We start from the raw sequence: 21,739 nt of genomic DNA, 5'->3' as shown, positions 1-21,739 counted from the left end.
AACAGCATGGTGGGGAGAAGAGAGGGCCACTGAGGACTGAGGCTGGCATACGAGGCCTCAGATCATGCCAGCAAGCTGACTTTAGGAGGCAAACTTTTTAATTAATTTTGGTGGCTGCTGCTGTGCTTGACAAGGATTCACTTTATGAAAATTCGCCCCCAAGGAGCACACAGATAATGACAATGCACTAAACCCACCAGCTCGTAGAGGAAGTAACTAATGGCATTCTTTGCTAGGCTGGGGACCTAGCAGATGAGGAGGAAGGGCTGCCCCACTCACCGGCCCTATGGCTGCCATGATGATGCACAGTATGTTGGCCACGATGTCCATCAACACGCGCGTCCTCTGGAATTTCCAGACCACGCGGCTCAGAGAGGCCTTCTCAGGACCCACCCTTTCTACCTCTTCATCCCAAAGGACTCGAAATCTGTGATAAAAAAACGGAAGCTTAAAATGGATTGGCACTTCTATGTGCTGTTTGAAGCTATGCTGTTGGGCACGTTCTTGCAAGGGTGCTCAGCACAGCCCACCTCCCTGGCGATGGTACCTTCCAGCACCGGCTCAGCTTTCTGCTTTTCCTGAGCAGGTGGGATTTGGGAAGGGCAGGGGCCAATGCCTAGACACAAGCTGGTATGTCTGTGGCATCTGGGTCCTTGCCAGGCCTTCTTTTCCTCTGCCTACCACCCATCTCTGCCACAGTGTCAGCTCTTATAAGAAGGCAGAGGCAACAGACAGGCCAAGAGAAAAATCTTCTCAGTGCAGCGAGGACGTTGTTAATTTCAAAGATCTGGAAGAAGGCCAGAGAGACAGGAGTGTGGTGCGCAAAGGGGAGGGGCTGATGGGACAGTGGGAAGCAAGGCAGGAACTTTTGGGACCTTGGGGGACTTCACAAGACCTAGGGAAAACCTCAAGGGCCTTCAGGAGTTTAGGTTTCACTCCAAGTGCAAAGGAAGCCATTACAGATTTTTAAGCTGATGTGACAAGATCATTTTGCACATCTAAAAGATCAATTGGCTGCTATGAAAGCGATGGATGATGGTGTGAGACCGCAGCAGGAGACTGTCAGCCTCCAGGTGAGAGGTGGCAGTGGAATTAAAGAAAAGTGGACAGAGAGCGACAACAGGTCTTACTGATGAATGAGATGTGGGAGGAAAGGAGAAAGAGGTTCAAGGATGGACCCCAGTTTTCGGGCTTGGCCAACTGTGTGAATATTTATAGAGACAGAGATGGGGAAAAGCAGAAGAGGAGAGGAATAGTGTCAGTTTGGGGCCCTGGATCAAGAATAAGTCCAGCTTTAGATAGAAGATGCTCATGAGGCATCCAAATGCAGCCGTCCAATTAGATGCTGGCCACACAGTTTCAGAATCTGGAAGTGGGGTGTGGCCTGGAGATAGACATGGACACGTTATTGGGGGAGTCAGTGTGTGTTTGGTGTTTAAGCCTTTGGAGTGGAGGGGATCACCTAGGAGCATAACATGGCATGGGAGAGACAAGGATCTAAGTGGACACTAGGTAGATGGGAGGAAACATTAAGAACAGATGGAGAAGTACTAGCCAGAGAGGACGGAGGAGAGCCAGCGCTCCACAGATGCTGGTCCAGTCCCTTGCCCTCAGAGCTCCCTGGCAACTTTCTCCAGGAGGTAGATTTTTGAATGTACCACTAGCTGAGATTTCTTCGGGGCACAAATGAGGAGAAGCACAATTCTAGAAGCAATTAGGAGGCCATGACTAACACTCCCAGGCCTTCCCCATTCTTCATATTATATATGTAATCAGAACCACAGAGTTCAATGCAGCTGCTGGAAAAAATGAAGTTGATATCTTTGTCCTAACATGGAAAAGCCTTTGTAAATTCTTAACTGAAAAGAGCAACATGATCAACAGTTATGTAGCATGCTTCATTTTTTGTTTAGATTAAAATAAAACATGACCTGTGAGGTAAGAAGAGGTACTGATCTGAAGAAGACGGTAGCCCAGGGTGTGTTTAATCAGAGTAGGAAAATTCTGGACAGAGTCACACTGACATTTTCACAGTGCTTTGCCTCCAGGGAGTAGAGCAGGAGCATGGGAGAGATCCTTTCACGGCTTAAACTTCTGCTGCTTTCACATTTTTATAATGAATATGAATTAGGTTGGACAAATGACATTTACATTTGTACAAGTTAAAATTGTCAAGTATTGGCAGTTTCATTAGGATCAACCTAAATATATTTTGTAATATAAAAGTCCAGTAATGATGTTTAAAGTAAAACAAAACCTGACACCTTAAGCTGCATGCTGGTCAGGTGGGGTCTGACCAGCACAGGGCAAAGTGAGATTCCAGCCACCTCTGTCTTGATACAGTGCCCCTGCAAACCAGCTGGAGCTCAGCCAGAAGGGTCCTGAGCCTCAGGCCATAGCTCTCCAGTGAGTCCTCTCTCCCTGCGAATGCTGCCTAATTCCCACCTCCCCACAGCTTGGGCCAAGAAGTTCATGCAGTCCAGCCTGAATCTCAGAGAATGGTTACCCTCACTCATGGGTGTCATTTTCCATGTTGGGGAAATTATGAAGCACACAACTAGGGAGTACACAAAAGAGTTTATGAGACCCTTTCCTTAGAGTGGGCTTCTGTCCTGAGGTGACTGATACAGTTTGGCTGTGTCCCCACCCAAATCTCATCTTGAATTGTAGCTCCCATAATCTCCACCTGTCATGGGAGGGACCCGGTGGGAGGTAACTGAATCATGGGGGCAGATTTTCCTGTGCTGTTCGTGTGGTAGTAAGTCTCATGAGATCTGATGGTTTTACAAAGGACAATTCCTCTGCACACACTCTCTTGCCTGCCACCATGTAAGACATGCCTTTTACTCCTCCTTCGCCTTCCACCATGGTTGTCAGGCTTCCCCAGTTACATGGAACTTTGAGTCCTTTAAACCTCTTTTTCTTTATAAATTACCCACTCTTGGGTATTTCTTCATAGCAATATGAAAATGGACTGATACAGTGACCCAAGCAAATCCTGCTACCTTTTCGCATTGGTGTCGGATGAGTCATATGGCGACAATGGGGGCAGGGTGTCCACGGTCAGCCTTTGCCGGTAGCCTTTCACCATCACCGGTGTGAGCCAGGAAAATGTGGCGAAGGAGAGCAGCCCCGCATCATCCACCGGGTTGGGTGCCAACCTGCAGACAAACGAGATGCTCAGTGTTCTGGGCATTGGGGTCATTGCCCCAGCTCTCTCTCTGGATTGAACTTGTAACTACAGTAACAGCCACAGCTGCACGAAGAAGCTGTGACTTGCATTCATTATGTTCATTAGCCCTTTTAGCCGTGATATGCTGGGGCCAGCTGGTGAGAGCCAATTGTTAAATTTTCAGGAATTTTTCAAGTTAGTTGTTAAACACAGTCAATATTCAAAATTAAGTTACATAAGTTTTAATAAATTGTCTTAAAGACAAAGGTAATAATACTCAAAACTCATTGCTTCCTTTTTTTTTGTTCCTCTTCCTTCTTCATTTCTTCTTCCCTTCCTCCTCTTCCTTCTTTTTTCCCCTCCCCTTCCTTCTTCTCTTCCTTTTTTTCCTCCTCCTCTTCCTCCTCCTCCTGCCCAGATTTTCGGGGCATTAATACTCCCAGGGGCAAAACTTCACTAGGGGAGTAGTGAAAACTTCACTAGGACTCACTAGTGATGTGAGTCCACCTCACGTCCTCTGGGTGGAAAACTGGACACTTTCTAGAAGGACCTAGTAGTATCCAGGCCCCTCTGCTCACAGCAGTGACACTGAGGCCACACCTCATGTTACCTTTTCCTCCTTCCGTGCATCACTCTCCCTAAATCTTTCTCCTTGCTCCTTGGAATCACTTCTCAAATAAGCTATTTGCCTCCAAGTTCTTGACTGAGGCCCTGCTTTTGGGAGAATTCAAGCTAAAATCATGTGAATAAGGTACTATGTACTCAGCACATAGTAAAAATTCCCTGAAAGGTGACTTTCATGATACAGTCATGCATTACTTCATATATTCCTCACAACAACTCAGTAAGATGGGTGGCAGGGTAGTATTATATGCCCATTTCATAGACAAAAACATTGAGGCACAGAGAGTTTAGAGTATTTGCCCAAGGTCTTACTGCTGGAAAGTGGTGGGACAGGAGTTCAAACCCGCTGCTTATTGACTCCAGAGTCCTATCATTCCCTTCAGCACCTCCCCACATTGCCTCTCCACAAAGCGATTATAAACTGGTTGAAAAAGTGGACAGTTAGAGATCTCCTGGGGCTAGGAATAATAGCCCATGTCCTCCCCTTCCAACCTCCACTTGTCACCTTGGAGGGTTCAAATGTGTGTGTCCTTGGCCCAGACAGAGATGCTGGGAGAAGGTAGCACAGTGTCCACTTATTATAGAGATGCCACTTGGCTTTCTGTTGCTCAGAGAACAAACCACAGGGCCTCATTCCATGTAGAAAAGGCAGCATTTCATAAAGTTATTGTTAGCATAATGCTAATAATATATACAATAATACAATATGCTGCAAGGTTGAGCATGGGAGCTCAGAAATCAGACTACCTGACTTTCTATCCTGGATTACAAAAATGACCCCATTTTCTCTCCCCATCTGTTCCCAATCCCTTGGAATGTGACCTGGCAGCTCATTCCATCAATTAGTCGAGTCTGTTTCCTCACACTTTGAATCTGAGCTGGCTTGTGATCTGCTTTGGCCAATAGAATGCAGTGAAAAAAGTGGTGTGCCAGTTGCAAACCTGAATCTCAAGAAGCCCTGCGTGCTGCCACTCATTCCCTTGGAAGCCCGCCGCATTACTGCGTGACTGAACCTGGGCTAGCCTGCTGGAGGTTGAGCACACATGGGGTCCAGTTGCCCCAATGCCCCAGCCAACAGCCAGCCCACCCCCAGCAGCACAGCCACCTTGCTGTACAGGAGTAAGTCTGCTCAAGACCAAATGAACCACCCAGCTGAGCTCAGCCCACATTGCTTTATTTTATGGGTCACCCATCAAGCTGTAAGCTAAATAAGTGGCAATTGTTTTAAGCTGCTAAGTGTTGAGACAGTTTGTTACAAAGCAAAAACTACCTGGCAAACCTTAGGCAAGTTACTTAACCTCTCTGTACCTGTTTCCTCACCTATCAGATAAAGATAGTAACAGTACCTCCAGGGTGGTTGTGAAGAGTAAACGAGAAGATATTTGTAAAGCACTTGGACAGGTCCTAGATCATGAAAAGCTCTCCTTAAACCTGAGCTACTGCCTCCTTTTCACCAAAGGGCAGGAGGAGGCAAGGAAGTGAGTGGTTGATAAATGAATGAATGCGTGCATGGGTGGATGGACAAAAGGACCAGCAGATAGAGCAGCAGATGGGTTGCAGTAGCAATGCCCACTCTCCTGATGGACATTCCTGGAGGTCCTGCCCTAGCCCTCCCTTCCATCTTTCTTCTGACTTACCTTGCACAGGGTCGCACTGGGATCATGGTCTTCAGGCTGGGGTCATATCTGTCTGCAAAGGATCTCCGCCGGCCTCGCTGGTCCAGATCTGAGATAAGGTAGGGTCCTTCACCCACCATCCTGATGGCAGCCTGGAGCCCTGGGGTTTTGGCCTGGGGACACTTTCACTCTATGGCAGAGAAATGGCAAAGGTTATTGAGAGGTGAAGATGTCTAATTGGGATCAGGCAGCCCCTACTCTACCCAGATCAGTTCCTTTGCTTTGACCCCTGAGAACTGTTTTCACCAATGAGCTTTCCACATTTGTAGGGGAGTGTAGCCAGAAGACCTGCTACGTCCCTTAACACTACGCTGAGGCTTTCTTATTCGTAGGACCATTTGGTTCCTCTTTTCTCATGTTGGGTTGGCCAAGAGCAGAAAACCCTATGGTGTGGTTTCGGTTGGGAGCCAGCCCGGTGACCAAGGCTGAGTCCCAGCCCAGGGAAAGAGCCCCAAGAAAATGGGTTTTCTTTCTTAGTATTACTCAGAGTGAAGTTTGACTGACATACACACATGCACACACACACACGCGTGCACATACACCCACACACGCCTGTGCACACAGACGCGCACACCCCTTCTTCTTTCAGATTCTCTCAGATCCCCAGGAGTCTATGCATCCACATCCCCTCCATCCTGATACCCACTGGTCAGAGAACTCCAACAAAGCCATCCCCCAGGACCAGCCACATCTGGACAGGCCCACATTCCCCACACTTCTGTGACTGCTGCCCCAAATGAAAACCAACAACCCAGATGGAGAGGACACTTTTTGCGATGTCTGTTCAGTCCCCAAGCCAGCCACCCCATTCTCCAGCCACCTAAATCCAATCCATAGAGCATCATCCCTGAGGGTTTCCCATGCCTAGTCCTAGTCCTTTCCTGAGGCCTCCCTCTATTCCTGCCCTAGGGTCCCATGACAGCCCCTTCCTCATACTCTATAGACAAATTCTCCTTTTTTACCTAAGGTATGTTGAGTTGTTCTCTGCCACTTGCAAACAAGGGCCTTATTATTATATATAAACAGGGGTCACATTCCCATGAGTTCTTTCTGGAAGTTTCCATAGCTAGAAGTAGTGAATAAACTGATTCCCATCAAGTTGCTAGTGGCTGATAAAACCATGGCATGGCAGAGCTGGAAGTGTCCTCAGATGCAATCTTTTACACATTTCTCATTATACAGAAGAGGAAACAGAGGCCCAGAGAGAGGAAGGACTTACTCAAGAGTATATAGAGAATGAGTAGCATCTATCTCATCTGAGGCACTCTGGATACAGGAAACTGATGTTCCTTCCCTCCTCCAATAACCTACAATAACCCTTGCTTGTATTATATTACAAGAAGCAACTCCTCTGGAATAATATATGTATTTCTTACAACAGAATTTGAAAATCATAATGTCTTCATCTCAAAAAGATAAGTCCCCAAACGTGGAAACTGAAGACTTGTAGTCAGATGGAGAAGCCCACATGTTTTAGAGCTAGTAGTTGCTGAAAAGCTCTTTAATCATTGTTAATGAATTTAAAGTTGTTGTTGAGACGGAGTTTCATTCTGTCGCCCAGGCGGGGGTGCAGTGGTGCGATCTTGGCTACCTGCAACATCTGCCTCCCGGGTTCAAGCGATTCTCCAGCCTCAGCCTCCTGAGTAGCTGGGACTAGAGGCACATGCCACTGCATCTAGCTAATTTTTGTATTTTTAGTAGAGATGGGGTTTCACCATATTGGCCAGGCTGATCTCAAACTCCTGACCTCAGGTGATCCACCTGCCTCAGCCTCCCAAAGTGCTGGAATTACAGCCATGAGCCACCAAAAAAAAAAAAAATTGAGACAGGGTCTCACTCTGTCGCCCAGGCTGGAGTGCAGTGGCACGATCTCAGCTCATCATAACCTCTGCCTCCTGGGCTCAAGCAATCCTCCCTCCTCAGGTCCCCAAGTAGCGGGGACTACAGGCGTGCACCACCATGCCCAGCTAATTTTTGTATTTCTAGTAGAGATGAAGTCTTGCCATGTTGCCTAGGTTAGTCTCAAACTCCTGGGCTCAAGCAATCTTCCTGCTTCAGCCTCCCAAAGTGCTGGGATTACAGGCATGAGCCACTGTGCCCAGCTGCAGTTAATGAATACTAATGACACAAATACCATAGACCCAGCTGTAGATTCCTTATTCAATGAGAATATTAGCAGCTACCAGAGACTCCCTAAACCTCTGGACAAGCTGCATACTCTACTCTCCACCCTCTATTTGTATTATTGGATGCTGCACTCCAGCCATGTGGAATATCTTACTACTCCCTGGACAAACTGTTTATTCCTCCTGCTTTTTAGTTTTTGTATTCACTACTGCCACAACCTGGAACCATCTAGGATCCCTTTCTTCACTTGACCAATTTCTGCTCAGCCTTCAAGGCTCAGTTCAAACATTTCCTTTTCTAAGAAAACTTTCTTACATACTTTTTTATTTCCCCAAACTGTGGGCTTCATGTTTGTCTTGTTCACAGCTATATTTCCAATACCTGGAACAGTCCCTGGTACATAGTAGATGTTTAATACATATTTGTTGAATGAATGAGTAATAATAAGTATGAAAAACATCTAAGATGCAAATCCTCTCCCCAGAAAGTGAAAAATAAGCACACAATAACATACAGTAAAATATAAATTATTTTGAAATTAAGTATGGGATGATACAAAAATAATAAATAAAGTATAAATCATAACATTGTGTTAACCTTGGAAAAAATACTTTTTAAAAAGGATTAAAGCTAAGAAGTCAGTCAAGGAAATAAAAAGAAACACTAAATAGTAGATTAACTAAAAAAAAAAAAAAGTAAGCAAGGAGGGACAGAAGAATAAAAAACAAAAGGAATAAATAGAAGACAAATATTAATAGCAAGCCAGTAGGCTTAAACCCAACCATATCAATAATTACATTAAACATAAATGAACTAAACATTTCAATTAAAAAGCAAAGATTATCGGACTGAATATAAAAACAAGATCCAATGATATGCTTCCTATGAGAAGTTTATTTTAAATATAAAGACACAAATAAGCTAAAAGTAACAAGGTGAAAAAGGAATACCATGTTAACAGTGCAAAGTATATACAGAGATATGTATTTATGATCTTAGGATAAGGAAGAATTTCTTAAAGCAATTTTTTTTAAAAGTCCTAAAGCAAAATCTTGATAAATTCTAGTACATTGAAATTATAGATGTCCATTAATCAGAAGACATTATTTGTAAGAGAAGCAACATACTGGTATAGATGTGACCCATTTAACTGTAAAGAATCAGTATGCGATTTATAAAGAATTATCAATATATTAATAACAGAAGGACAAACAATTAATTAGAGGAGCCAGCAAAAGACAATTGACAGATGATCCAAATAAACACAAAAATATGCTCAATCTCTGAGTGTCAGGAAAATATGAATTAAAACCACAATCACAATAACAGCCATTTCTCATTCTTCAAATAGACATTATTTAAAAGTCTAAAAATTGCAAGTCTTGGCATATGTATGGAGCACTGCAGCTCTTAAGCCCCCCTTGTGGGAATATAAATTGTATAACTAATTTGTAAAGCAATTTGGCATTATCTGGTCAAGTTAAAGATTGTCTTACTAACATAGGCAGCAATTATCCTTCTTAATTATATATATGCCTTGGAGAAAGCCTGCCTGTTCAAGCAGTCAGATACAGAGTGGCCACTAATTTTGCAGGCTGTCTTCCATTCTCCTCTGAATTTCCTCCCTGCCCCTGCTAGCCTTTCTCCTCTCATACTGGTGTCAACACTGAAGTTCAATCTAGGAAAACACAAGGAAGCAATCCACAGAGGATGGACTCTCATGCAAAAAATATTTTTGTGGCTCCTCTACAGCAATATTTAGAGTGGCTCTCTTTACAATATCTTAAACATCCATGAATAGGAAAATGGATGAATAAATTGTATCATATGAGTTTGGCATATTACTATTCAACGGTAAAAATGAATAAACTAAGTCCACATATCAAACTTTGTGTATAGCTCATGTGACAAGTTGAAAGGGGGGAAGAAAGCTGCAGAAAAATACATACATTCTGATGCCATTTATATAAAGTTCACAAACTTGCAAAATATACAATATACAAATTCATGTACTTGCAATATATAATAATATATTTTATTTAATAATGACTATATTTGTAGTAAAATTTCATTTCTCCAAGTACTTGAAATTCATTATATTGGAGAATCATATTAGAACCAAGATCTGGACACTAGGTAAATTCTTTGTTATTAGGGCGTTGCTGCTTCTAGGCCCTCTCAGCTGACAACGTAAGGAAATACATGTATGCATATTAACTAGTGCATAAACACATATCTATAAATATTTCTATATGTAACCATCCACATCTATTTTAAGCTAACAGTGAGTTCATACTGATTCATGCTGACTCTCCAACTTGAATCCATTACCATAACTATCACAAGTCTAGCCTCCTCCCCTTGCTTATTTGTAAGCTCCAATTCTAAAAGTGAGAAGCCTGGCTCTCACCATCTACCATGTGTTTACTTAACTGTTCAATTAAGTGTACACGTATAGCAGTATCAGAATTGTCATCCCATAGCCCTGTGAGAAACAACTTAATCAACTAGAATCCGATGCTTCCAAGAGTATAGTACCATATGAAGAAGGAAAAAAGAATAGCCACTTTACAGTGAAGAAGCCTGGCACACATGACCTCTGCCAGGTAATCAAGGTCAACATCAGCAGTGATAAGTCCTGTTGATAATGTGTACCCTTAATATGATGTGGCAAGAAGGGCACTTTACCTCTGAGGTCCTCCGCCCAAAAGCCCATAACGCCAGTCTAATCATGAGAAAAACATCAGACAAATCCCAGTTGAGGGACAGTCTACAAAATACCTGGCTGGTACTCCTCAAAATTGTCAAGGTCATCAAAGACAAGGAGAACCTGAGACAGTGACACAGCTAAGGGGCACCTAAGGAGACCTGACAACTACTTGTGAAGAGGCTTCTTGGTTGAGATCCTGGAATTGAAAAAGGATATTAGATAAAAACAAAGGAAATCTAGTAAAGTATAAATATTAGTTAACAATGTATCAATATAATGCATTAATTATAACACATATACCATACTAACATGAGATGTTATTAATGTTATTAGCAAGGGTAGCTGGATATAGGGTACTGGAAGACTCTGTACTAACTTTGCAATATTTTTGTAAACCAAAACCAGTTTTAAAAAATAAAGTTTATTTTTACAAAGTGAATGGGAACACTCTACACCAAATTCAAGATGATGGTTACTTCTAGGGGTGGGGAAATAAGATCTGGAAGTTACTCTGGTTTCCTCCCACATTGCTGTTATATCTGATCATAATTTTAAGAATCTAAAGCCTGAAAGCAGGCTGGCTGTGCTCAGTGTCACTGAGTAATGCAGACCCGTGCTACAGAAGTTCTGAGAAAGTAGAGGTCAGTACGGTCTGGGAGGAGGATGGGGTTAGGAAGGACTTTTGTGGGAGGTAAGACTAGAAGGATTTGAGAAAAAGCCCAAACAGAGAGTTTAGGCTGAGCCTCGGTTTGTGTGTGGTGCCTGTGTCGTGAGGCTCTATGCACCAGACTTAGGTAAGAGTCGAGACAAGGCTGGGCATGACTGTGAAAGGCTTCAGATTCAAAACTTTCCTTGGATCCTTTTCCACAAGACTTCCATTTGTTTGTTTACCAGAAAGCCCTTCAGAATTTTCTCTACCCAAGGCACCCCCCACTCAGAGAAGCCTCCTGCTGACCTCTCTGCGTTTACTTCCGGAGACAAAGGGAAGCTATCCACTGCAGAGATGCTGGGGCTGAAGAGCTTAAAAATTGGCCTCTCATTCTTGCATAGTCCTTGGCTCCCTGCATCAACAGAACCCAGCCCTGGTCTGGATCAGAAGCAAGAAAAGAAGCCTGAACCCAAGTGCAGCCTTTGGGCACGGTCTTTCTACCGCATGCTCCCTCACTCTGCAACTGCCGGGCAGAGTGGAGAGTCAAGCTGTGGTCCCTGATCAACCACCCATGACCTCCCAATGGCCGCTGGGGCACTGCCCTGCCCTTGGTAACCTGAGCAAAGCAGCGGTAGGAAAGCAGATTCGCTGATGAAGAAGAAAGAGCTCACGGCAAGTTCTGAAACCCAGCTGAAATTATTTGGGGGAGAATCACAGAATCCAAGACATGGCAAACTAGCCTCTCATGGAGAATTTCCCTCTGGCCCACCAGATCGGGCCTCAACACGCTTTGGTGACAGACCCCAGTCACTTCTTCTCAAGACAGCCCGCATGTAGTATTCCTGTAGGAAATGCATACCCTGCATCTAGTCTTGAGAAAATACCAGACGAACCCAAGTGGCCTGTGCTCTTCAAAAACATCAATAGTACGAAAGACAAACAAAGGTGAGGAAACATCTCAGATTAAAGGATACAGAAGAGATGTGACAGCTAAAAGCAACACACAGCCTGGATTGGATGCTTGAATAGAGGAAAATAAATTTGCTATAAAGAACATTATTGGCCCAAGTCAAAGGTCAAACTGTGCACTTGACTCTCATGTCACCCACCTGACTCTCTTCCAAGTGTACTTTACTTTCTTCCATTCCTGCTCTAAAACTTTTTAATAAATTTTCACTCCTGCTCTAAAAAAACAAAAATAAGTAAATGAAATTTTTAAAAGAATAGTATTGGAACATTGGAGAAATTTAAATATGGACTATAGATTCTGCAATAATATTTTATCAAAGATGAATTTCCTGATTTTGATATTAATGCTAAAGTAAATGTGGCAAAAATGTCACTGCAAATTTCAGTGGAGGGTAGTTGGGATCTCTTAGCATTATTTCTGTTACTTTTCTAAGTCTGAAATCATCGCAAAATAAAAAGTTAAGCATTTTCTAAGGAAACACCCCTAAAGAGGACGATTTTTTTTCCTTCTGTGGAACTAAATGCAATTTTTCTGCACACTTCTCTGCTCTCAGGAGCCATGCAGCCTCCACTGATGTCCTCTTCATGTGCCTTGTGATATTTGAGGACCATTGTCATTTCCTACAACTCACTCCCAACCACCCAGTTGCTAGCTTCTCTCATCCAGGCTAATCTTTCCCAGCCCCTGTGAGAGGGTGGAACTCATTGTTAGTGGAGAACTCTTACCTATAATTTCTATTTTTTGGTTCCCTTTTCTAATGGTAAGGGACCCTGGCAGCAAGATGTCATCAGTTTGTCTTTAGGGCTCCTGAGTCCCAGATACCAAACACTGGAGGCCAGGACTCCCTGGCCAGGTCTGAGTAATCAGCGTGCATAGGAAATTGGTGCTAGAAGGTAATTTCCTTGAGTGCTCCCCAGGGCATGGGAAGTTATGATGATCTGAGGTGGCTTGGAAGCATTGCAGCTGGAATGGCACTTTGCTAAATTTGGCAGCCCTGGGGGGAAAATGAGACTTTTTTTTAAATCAGGAAGCCTGCTTTGGCTAACGTTTCTATCCCCGTCTGTCACACCATCCTCTGCCAGGAGTGAGGAGCTGCCTGGGGTGAGAAATCTGCTTGCTGGCAATCACAGGATGGGGTCTGAGGGGCGCACAGCTAATGAGAGCTGGGAGGAGGCAGTGCCGACTCGGCCAGGGTCCCTGCAGCCATCGTGTCTCTGTTCTTGGCATTGTATTTTCCATGCAGAGCATCTGAGGATTGGCAGGAGGTGCCAAAAAGTCGTTGGTGCACCCCTCTGCTGGCAGGCAGGGGGTTCTTAACCTAACCTCAACAGACTGGACAGGCAGAAGCAAGAAGGGCTCTGTTTACAGCACAGGACACAAACTGTGGACCATGTGCAACTTGCAGTTCCATTTTATATGGCCTGCGTAGTTTAAACATTTTTTTCCAATTTGTGGAAAACATTTAAAAATGAGGAGATACCACATTAAAAAAAAATAAGACTGGCTTCTGGCTTTCATCAAATATCAGGAGCTCTGTATGCTCGCATGATGACAATCCACTCACGTTGAGCACAGCAACCCCTCCTGGGCAGGGCATACATGCTTTAGTTTGCCACAATCCCCACCACTCCTTACTGTCTCTGTGACTCTGAGATTCGGGGTCACATAACATTTATGATTGCATTAGCACTACTGTCTTCCTTATAGTGTTTCCTGAGGCCTTTTTCTCTATCCTTGTCTCTGCCCCAAGAGAGAACAAAAGATGTCTAGAAGTCATCTCAAGAAGAACCATTTTCCACACCTGCCCACTTTGTTCTGTTATATTTCATTTCTGCCCCTGTCTAGCCCAGAAAATTAACAACTTCATGTTCGAGAATTGGACTCTGGGTCTTCCTTGGTGCTCATGATGGGAGTCCCTCCATCAACCAAAAGCAGGCACACCTTTAGTCATAACATTTTTCCCAGGTACGAGACTACAGCCCTACTTCTTTCTTAATAAATCCATTCTTAATTTAAAGCCACCAAAGTTATCAATATCTGATGGTCTCCGCCAACCCCCACAGCCCCTTCCTCCAGGGCCTGACAGGCCTCCAGCACAGAGGAGACACTGGGAGCTCTCCCAGGCCCTGCCCACACTGCAGCTCTCCTGTCTGTCCCCAGGTACCCCACACCTGCAGCAGCCAGACCAGAAAGCCCTGTGAGTGATGAGGGACTGGCGTTGGGAGGGAGGGGGAGGCAGAGAGGCGGCAGAGGGAAGTGAATGCAGGGGACAGCACCAAGCTGGGAGTGCGGGAAGGGAAGTGGGGTGCTTTTGCTCAAGTCCCCTCATCCCCAAGAGGTCCTAAAACAGTGGCCAGTGATGGCATCTCCAAACGAGGTCATCCATCCAGTTACAGACACATTCCGACACGATCAGAGAAGGATGCAAGAGCCTGGATTCAGGGCAACTGAAATCTACACTCACAGGAAAATAATATATTTTTAAGTAAAAAAGAAAAGAAAGAAAGAAAGAAAAGAGAAAGAAAGAAAGAAAGAGAGAGAGAGAGAGAGAGAGAGAGGAAGGAAGGAAGGAAGGAAGGAAGGAAGGAAGGAAGGAAGGAAGGAAGGAAGGAAGGAAGGAAGGAAGGAAGGGGAAAGCTTCCTATGAGAACCACAGTGATGCTTCATGAATTCCAGGTCTTTTTTTTGGGTGGGTGGGGGGTATAAATCCCATAATTAAATTGTGAACACTAGCCTGTATATGTGTTTGTGCATGCGTGGAAAAAGACTTAAATTATTCAATGTAGGCTTTTGTATTTCAGAGATTTTGAAATCGTGTCTTGGCATATCTGCCTTTTCTTTTATGATAACGGGGGCTCCAAAAGTGGAAAAGGGGCTGCCTTTCTTCTCGGAGCCTCGATCCTGCTGCCTCCCGCTTGGGCAGCCCCATTCAGTGGTGTCACCGCCCCCCTCCCCACAGCCTGTCCTGGGGATGAGAGACAAGGGCCCATGGGAATAAATGGAGGCCGCTAATTGCTATAGGGAAAAGCTTTACCTGGGCTGAGGATGAGAGGGAGGGGAGGAGGGTCAGCAGTCATGAGGCTCAGAGCCTGGCACCTACTGCCCAGGACTCCTGGGCCTCCTTCTCCCCAAGGACCTCAGATTCAGCTTCTCTTGTCCCACCTGCCTGAAGTCCTCCTCTCCAACTGCCCCATTCAACTGCCACTCCCACCACACCTGAGAGGGAACTCTGGCGGACCAACATTCCCTCTGCCCACATTAAAGGGCTCTTCCCTCTCCCAGGATGGCCTGTGGCCCGGTCTGGTTCTTTGGTGACAGAGCCTGTGCATGAAAGCACTGTGCATGGTCAGCCCTTCCCTGGCTGTCGCAGCACATCCTTGTAGAAGAGAAGGAGAAAAATCCTCTCTCCAACCCTGATTCTACAGACGAGAAGCCCAAGGAACAGAGGCCTGTCCACGACTGGCGTGGGGCTGAGACGAGCACCCAGGTCCTCTGAGTCCCACTCCAGGCTCCTTCCTGGGAGAATGCATCGAATTTCCTACGCTGTGTTCCTGCAACGAAGAAGCAACTTTGGGATCAGGGGAAGAGAAGGCGGGGGAGGGGAGGGCAGGGGGAGGGGAGGATGGGGTAGGGGTAGGGGAGGGGAGGGGAGGGGAACGTAATCTTCAAAACAGAAAATCTCATTCATTCATTCCCCATTCATTTAACGAAAAAGAAAACGGTAATCTGAGCTCAATTTGTCTTGAAATGAATGGAAAGTAAGTCTGATACCGGCACTAGCAGCTAGCCCTTGCATAGAAAAATTCCCCTTGTGTCAGTCTTGGAACCCTGCACACCCCCAGCGCAGGTATGATTCCTGGAGCCTCTTCAGCGCCTGGCCCAGAACAAGCGCCCGATTTCAGGTAAGCCTAGCCGAAGGGTTCCACAGCGCTCAGCGAGCCGGCTGGGAGGAAGCAAACTCTCTAAGTGCAGAAAAAACAAATCTTGATTCCGCTTTAAGGGTTATTTAGACACCTTAGAGGACCCTCCCTAGCCTCAGGCACGTGGATTTTATGAGGAACTCGGCCGCTGCCTTCTCCTGTCCTGCGCAATGCCGCCCCCTGCTGGCTACCTTCGGGCTCCGCCGCTTCCTGGACATGCGAATTCGCCGCCTTTGCGGGACCTGAGTTCTCTTCCTATCTAGAGGGAGGTGGAGATGGAGGGGGGCTGTGGGCAGCTGTGTAGGAAAATGGGTCCTCCCAGGAAGGAAGGCTCCCCGGCCTGGGAAGTGAGCTAGACCGACAACAGTTTCCTTACACGTGTCCAAAGTGTCCCATTTAATTTCCCTCCGTTCTTCCCTTCATTAATGCAAATCACTGCTAATAATATCACTTGACATTTCTGGAAGCCCTTTGTGTATCGCAAAATTCTTTATCCTCTTTATCACCTGATCTTCGCAACAACCCTGGGGGTCTCATAAACACAGCAAAGACTCGCTTCCACAATCTTCCAAACGGAGTCAAGTGCTATCAAGTTTATGCAAGAGGAATGCTGATCAGTTTTCCTCCATCTCCATGAAAGGCCGGGCGGAGACGGATTTCCACCCAGACAAACGGTATTGGACGCTACGCAAGAAGATTGGTTGGCCTAGCAGGAAACAGAGTGGAGAATGATGGAGAGGGACTGAACGGTCTGTATCCAAGGAAGTCCTTAGGAAGAGACCAGACAAGCTCCTGTTCCAGGCAGAGCGTGGACTCACCCGCGGTCAGGGACCTGAGGCCCAGTCTGGGTGTGCACACGCCTGGGGGTGGGGCAAGATAATGCACTGGAATACAAAAAGAAAAAAAATAGAAATCCTTTTCGTATTTTTCCTCTTCCTTTAAAAGTTCTATTTTGGCTGGGTGCAGTGGCTCAGGCCTATCATCCCAACGCTGGGGGGCCGAGGCAGGCGGATCACTTGAGCCCAGGCATTCAAGACAAGTCTCGGCAACATGGCGAAACCCCATCTCTACTGAAAGTACAAAAATTAGCTGGGGGTGGTGGCATGTGTCTGTAGTCCTAGCTACTTGGGAGGCTAAGGTGGGAGTATCACCTGAGCCTAGGAAGTCAAGGCTGCAGTGAGCTATGATCATGCCACTGCATTCAGGCCTGGACGATGAGAGTGAGACCCTGTCTAAAAAAAAAAAAAAAAAAAAAAAAAAAAAAAAAAAAACAAAAAAACAAAAAAACCCTCTTTTGTATACAAAATAGTGTACATAAAATTGTGTACAGTGATATACATGTGTAGGGGAGAAAAAGTGGGATACTCTTCCTCACCAGTCATATGGGTCATGGCTGACACTCTTGTAACAAAAGGCAGACTAACAAAAGGAAAGCATAACCATTTTATTTCATCAAAGTTTACCGTGACATGTGAGTCTTCAGAAATGAATACCGAAAGGCTCAGGGAGAACCGTCCATTTTTATGCTTAGACTCAATGAGGAATTGACAGTGGTATAGAAATGTGATTGGACAGAAAGTTCCGATCGACTCTAATGGACCGAGGTGGTAGGATGGGGACCCAGCAGGGCCTGTCTGTGCAGATTCGTCCTGGCCTCCCTGTGCAGCATTCCTTCTTTCTAGGTATGGGGCACGACCCCTCTGGAATGAGGGTCTTAGGACCTACTCTCAGACAAAGTTGGTCAGAGAATTTCTTTACGGCCAGTTCCTGTGCAGAAGGGTGGGGGAAGGCCTGAGTCATATTTTTAGGTTTTATGGGTGGCTTTGGGGGAAGAATTTCTATGACTCACCTTGGGGAAGGGGAACTCTGGTTTCTATGACTCATCTCAGGGGAGAAAGAGGGGCACAAGGGGTACAGGAGGGCAGGAGAAGGTCAGAGAGAACTTGCTTCTGAGGTCATCCAAACTCCATCAGTTCAAAGTACTCAGCCTGCCAAAGTGCCATACTTTGGGGTATTGTTGTCCGAGCCCCAACACATGTCCACCCTGCACATCCCTTGTAAATAACTATGCATGCATAAATCAGGAGTCTGTGTGCTCAAACACCTGCAGTGGTGCTCTGTGGCAAGGGAAAACTGGTGTTCAATGGGAAGGGAATTTTCCCAGCTCTGAGGTTCTGCGGGGTCTCTATTCCAAGTGAAGTTCTGGCCGGGCATGGTGCCTTACGCCTGTAATCCCTGCACTTTGGGAGGCTTGGGCAGGCAGTCCACCTAACGCCAGGAGTTCAAGACCAACCTGGCCAACATGGTTGAAATTGCATCTCTACTAAAAATACAAAAATTAGCCAGGCATGGTGATGCACACATGTAGTTCCCAGCTACTCGGGAGGCTGAGGCAGGAAAATCGCTTGAACCCTGGAGGCAGAAGTTGCAGTGAACCGAGATTGCGTCACTGCATTCCAGCCTGGGCGACAGAGCAGGACTCCGTCTTAACAACAACAACAAAAAAGTGAGGTTCTGTCTGAAAAAAGAAAAAATTAGAGAGGAGTGGGGAGACAAAGACAGAAAGAGACAGATAAGAGAGAGAGAGCAGAAAGACTTGGCCCAAAGGCCCCAAGAAGTGCTCAGAAATCAGTGTGTGCAGTTACATAGAATCAATAGCTTATAGTGGCTAAGAGTAGAAACTCTGGAATCAGATCTGTCCTCAAAATCTCTAAATTTCAACGTCATCAACTGCAAAATGAAAACACTATCCTAAAAGCATTGTAAACTAACCGAGGATTAAAGTGGATCATGGAAGTGAAGCGCTTAAACACAGTGCCTTAAACAGAGTAAACACTCAATAAATGGTAGCTATTGTTTGTGAATAATAATTTTAAAACGAGCAGGATCTCTCTAGAAGTAAGAATTCTACCTCCTGGGTTGCTGTCAGAATCTGTCTAGTAGAAATACACTGAAGTCTCTGCTAAAAGAAGGGGTTTGCGTTTTTCGCTTTATTTGCCTAATGAACTAAGGAGAGAGAGATAAAAGGACTATGAAACAAAGCTGATGTCAAGTGATTCTGGAAAGCAATTTGGAATTTGCATGGACTTTTAAAACAGTAAGTGGAAGAAAAAAATGTAAGTAAAGCAATAATAGGATTCATGAGCCAGAAATACATGCATGCAACAGTCAGAGAACAAGCCCTCTAATAAAGAACAAAAATATTTCACAGCCAGAAAATGTGGGTGCTGGCCTCAGCTCCACCACTTACAGCTTAAAGACCTGAGCAAGCCCCTTGGCTCAGAGAGCTAAGCCTAGGAATTAAAACCTGCCCCCAACACGAGAAAGAATTCTCAAAGAATCCATTCTCAGAATCAGGAAAACTATGCTAATTGCAAACAACTAAATTTTCCATTTAAATGGCTGGGTCACAACAATCTTGTAATACACCTATTTCTTTCTTTGCATGGGCTGTTAAGGAGCTTAGAGCAAAAACTCAGCCATCTGTAGTAACTGTACACAATCCTATGGCATGCATTTATATGCAATTATATGCCAGGAAGTGCTCTGTTAAGTCTAAATCATGAACACACCCCAGATCAGTGAAGGATACTGATGTGTGAGGGGAGAAGGAGGTGGGGAGCACTTCAGTGAATGCCACCGAGAGGAACGGAGACCCTCATATCAGAACAGAAGTTTCCAAATCAGTACGGTTCTCTCTAGAGTACAATGCCAACCATGAAGTATCTGGGAACCAAGGATTGGCAAGGAACACGGTTATCGAGTCAGCAAAGTGTACTCCTCTTTGCTCTGATGAAACGTAGTTTGGCACTAATGCTACTCAAAGATGCTGCACTGGATGGCAAGCTCTGCATGAGGGGCCATCAGGCACTAGAAATAGAACTTTCGTGAAGGGGCAGCCTCTCTGTCCCCCTGCTCTAAGCAGGCCATGCTGGCTGGTTTGGGGGTGAGGCCTGTATCCCCAGCCCCTACTACTTGCTTTGTCCTTCTCGTTTTCTTCCCTCTCCTGTTTTATTTTATTATTTTATTTTATTTTTGAGATGGAGTTTTTCTCATTGCCTAGGCTGGAGTGCAGTGGCTCAATCTTGCCTCACTGCAACCTCCACCTCCCAGGTTCAAGCAATTCTCCTGCCTCAGCCTCCCTAGTAGCTGTGATTACAGGCACATGCCACCATACCTGGCTGATTTTTGTATTTTTAGTGGGGACGGGGTTTCACCATGTTGGCCAGGCTGGTCTCGAACTCCTGACCTCAGGTGATCCACCCGCCTTGGCCTCCCAAAGTGCTGGGATTACAGGCATGAGCCACCAGGCCCAGCCCCATCTCCTGTTTTAGATTCGAGTTCTAAACCAGCCTATTAAAAGCCAGTGGTGTGGTTGTGGGCAAGGTATCTCCTCTGCCTGGGACACGAGTTTCCTCTAGAAAATCAAAGAGCTGAGTTAAATGTAGGTTCTTAAATTGTTTGTGTGCCATGGACCTCTTTGGCATTCTAGTATATTCTCAGAAAAAGTATTTCTATGCATGAGATGAAGTACATAGGATTGCAAAGATAACCAATTATACAGAATGCACTTACCATAATATGTATAAAACACAGCTGAATATTGTAAGATATATGCTTCTATATTGATGCACTAAGTAATGTGATCTAGCAGAAGTCCTAATGACTATTATAATTTCAAAGCATTGATGCATATAAGTGATATTCTGAGACATCTGAAACAATTGAAATGAGATTTGAGAATATTGCTGATTTCTATTGGTAACAAGGTCACAGATATTGCTAATAGTATCTATTTGTTGCCCCATCAAGGAAAATACCAAATTTCAATTTGCAAAAATAAAGATGTCATTTTTTCCCCATCCAAATTCATAGGTGCCCTGAATCTCGCTAAGAGGTCCATGGACTACAGGCTAAGAGCAGCTGGACTTCTAAAATTGCTTTTGACTCTGAAGCAGTTGCATTCCATAGAATTTTCTAAGTGATACCAGGGGACAGATTAGGGGACATTTAGGATAATGGGGTGACATTTTACAATCTTAACAGCTGGCACCAGAGTGAATCAGAGGGTGGGAACCGTTTCTGTTTAGCAACTGCCTTGATCTGTCTCTTGGGGCAGTCAGAGACACCCCAATGACTTGCTTGGCAGGAAAGGGCATCAGAAGGAAGAACTAAATTGCTCTGCGTAAAACGTGTTCAAGAATTGGGAGGTGGGGGCAGGGAGAACACAGAGGGTAATCAGAGAACCAGAGAGGAAACCAGAGCCAGAGCAGGCAGAATGGTGAGGGACTCCTTAAGAAAGCACATGGTTGATATTCAGTTGGAAGTTGTTGACTTGCTGTGGTCTACACATACAAAGGAAATAAGGAAAAGTGCTGAATTCTCCTGCTAGGTCAATGCAGTGGAGCAAAGGAGAGGATGGATGGCCTAGTGGGGATGCTCAGGAAGGCAGAGTTAAAAGAGGGCATGCAAATCAAGGTGCCCGGATGCACAGAAACTTTGGGAAGCACATTCGCATGGGGGCCTGGACCTTTCCTGTCTAGATCACACGGGACATGTGCTCTCAGCTAACCTCTGTGTTCTCAGAGTGCGGGCCAGAGACCAGCAATATCAGCAACATCTGAGCCTTGTTAGAAGGGCAAATTCCTAAGCCCAACCCCAGACCTACTGGATGGAACCATATGAGGTTGGGATCCAGCAATCTGTGTCTTGCCCTCCAGGCAATTTGGATACTCAAGTTCAAGTTTGAGACCTTCTGCTGTCAGGCGTTATTATTTCCATCATTGCATTCCAGTGTCCCAGTCCCCAGAGAGGTGTATGCAGAGTTTCTCCCAGCACTCAGCCTGCTCCCAGCCTGGGGATAAGAACACTGCCCCTCACTTTGCACTGGA

The 21,739-nt window shown here is 45.2% G+C and overlaps 1 protein-coding gene across 3 annotated transcripts in view; it reads right to left on the bottom strand.

Moving 5' to 3' along the window:
• Nucleotides 1-15,146, bottom strand: part of ABCC12 (ATP binding cassette subfamily C member 12) — a 71,902-nt gene extending 56,756 nt beyond the window's left edge. For 2 of the 3 annotated variants that reach the window (XR_007721912.1, XM_050773186.1), the window contains exons 1-4: nucleotides 14,963-15,120; nucleotides 5,434-5,602; nucleotides 3,006-3,161; nucleotides 280-427 (exon numbers count right to left, since the gene is read on the bottom strand). Coding sequence is in view for 2 of the 3 variants with exons in the window: in XM_050773186.1 (XP_050629143.1) it covers nucleotides 280-427; nucleotides 3,006-3,161; nucleotides 5,434-5,552 (423 nt within the window). In the remaining variant the exon portion in view is untranslated. Of the gene's footprint in view, nucleotides 1-279; nucleotides 428-3,005; nucleotides 3,162-5,433; nucleotides 5,603-14,962 lie in introns of all 3 variants that reach the window. The other variant, XM_050773185.1, reaches the window with a different exon arrangement.
• Nucleotides 15,147-21,739: the final 6,593 nt, after the last annotated feature.

Source organism: Macaca thibetana, chromosome 20 (genome assembly GCF_024542745.1).
Source record: "Macaca thibetana thibetana isolate TM-01 chromosome 20, ASM2454274v1, whole genome shotgun sequence".
In the NCBI taxonomy this organism is placed as follows: Eukaryota; Metazoa; Chordata; class Mammalia; order Primates; family Cercopithecidae; genus Macaca; species Macaca thibetana.
Note: the sequence above shows the minus strand (reverse complement) of the source record. Positions and strands in the feature narration are given on the sequence as shown.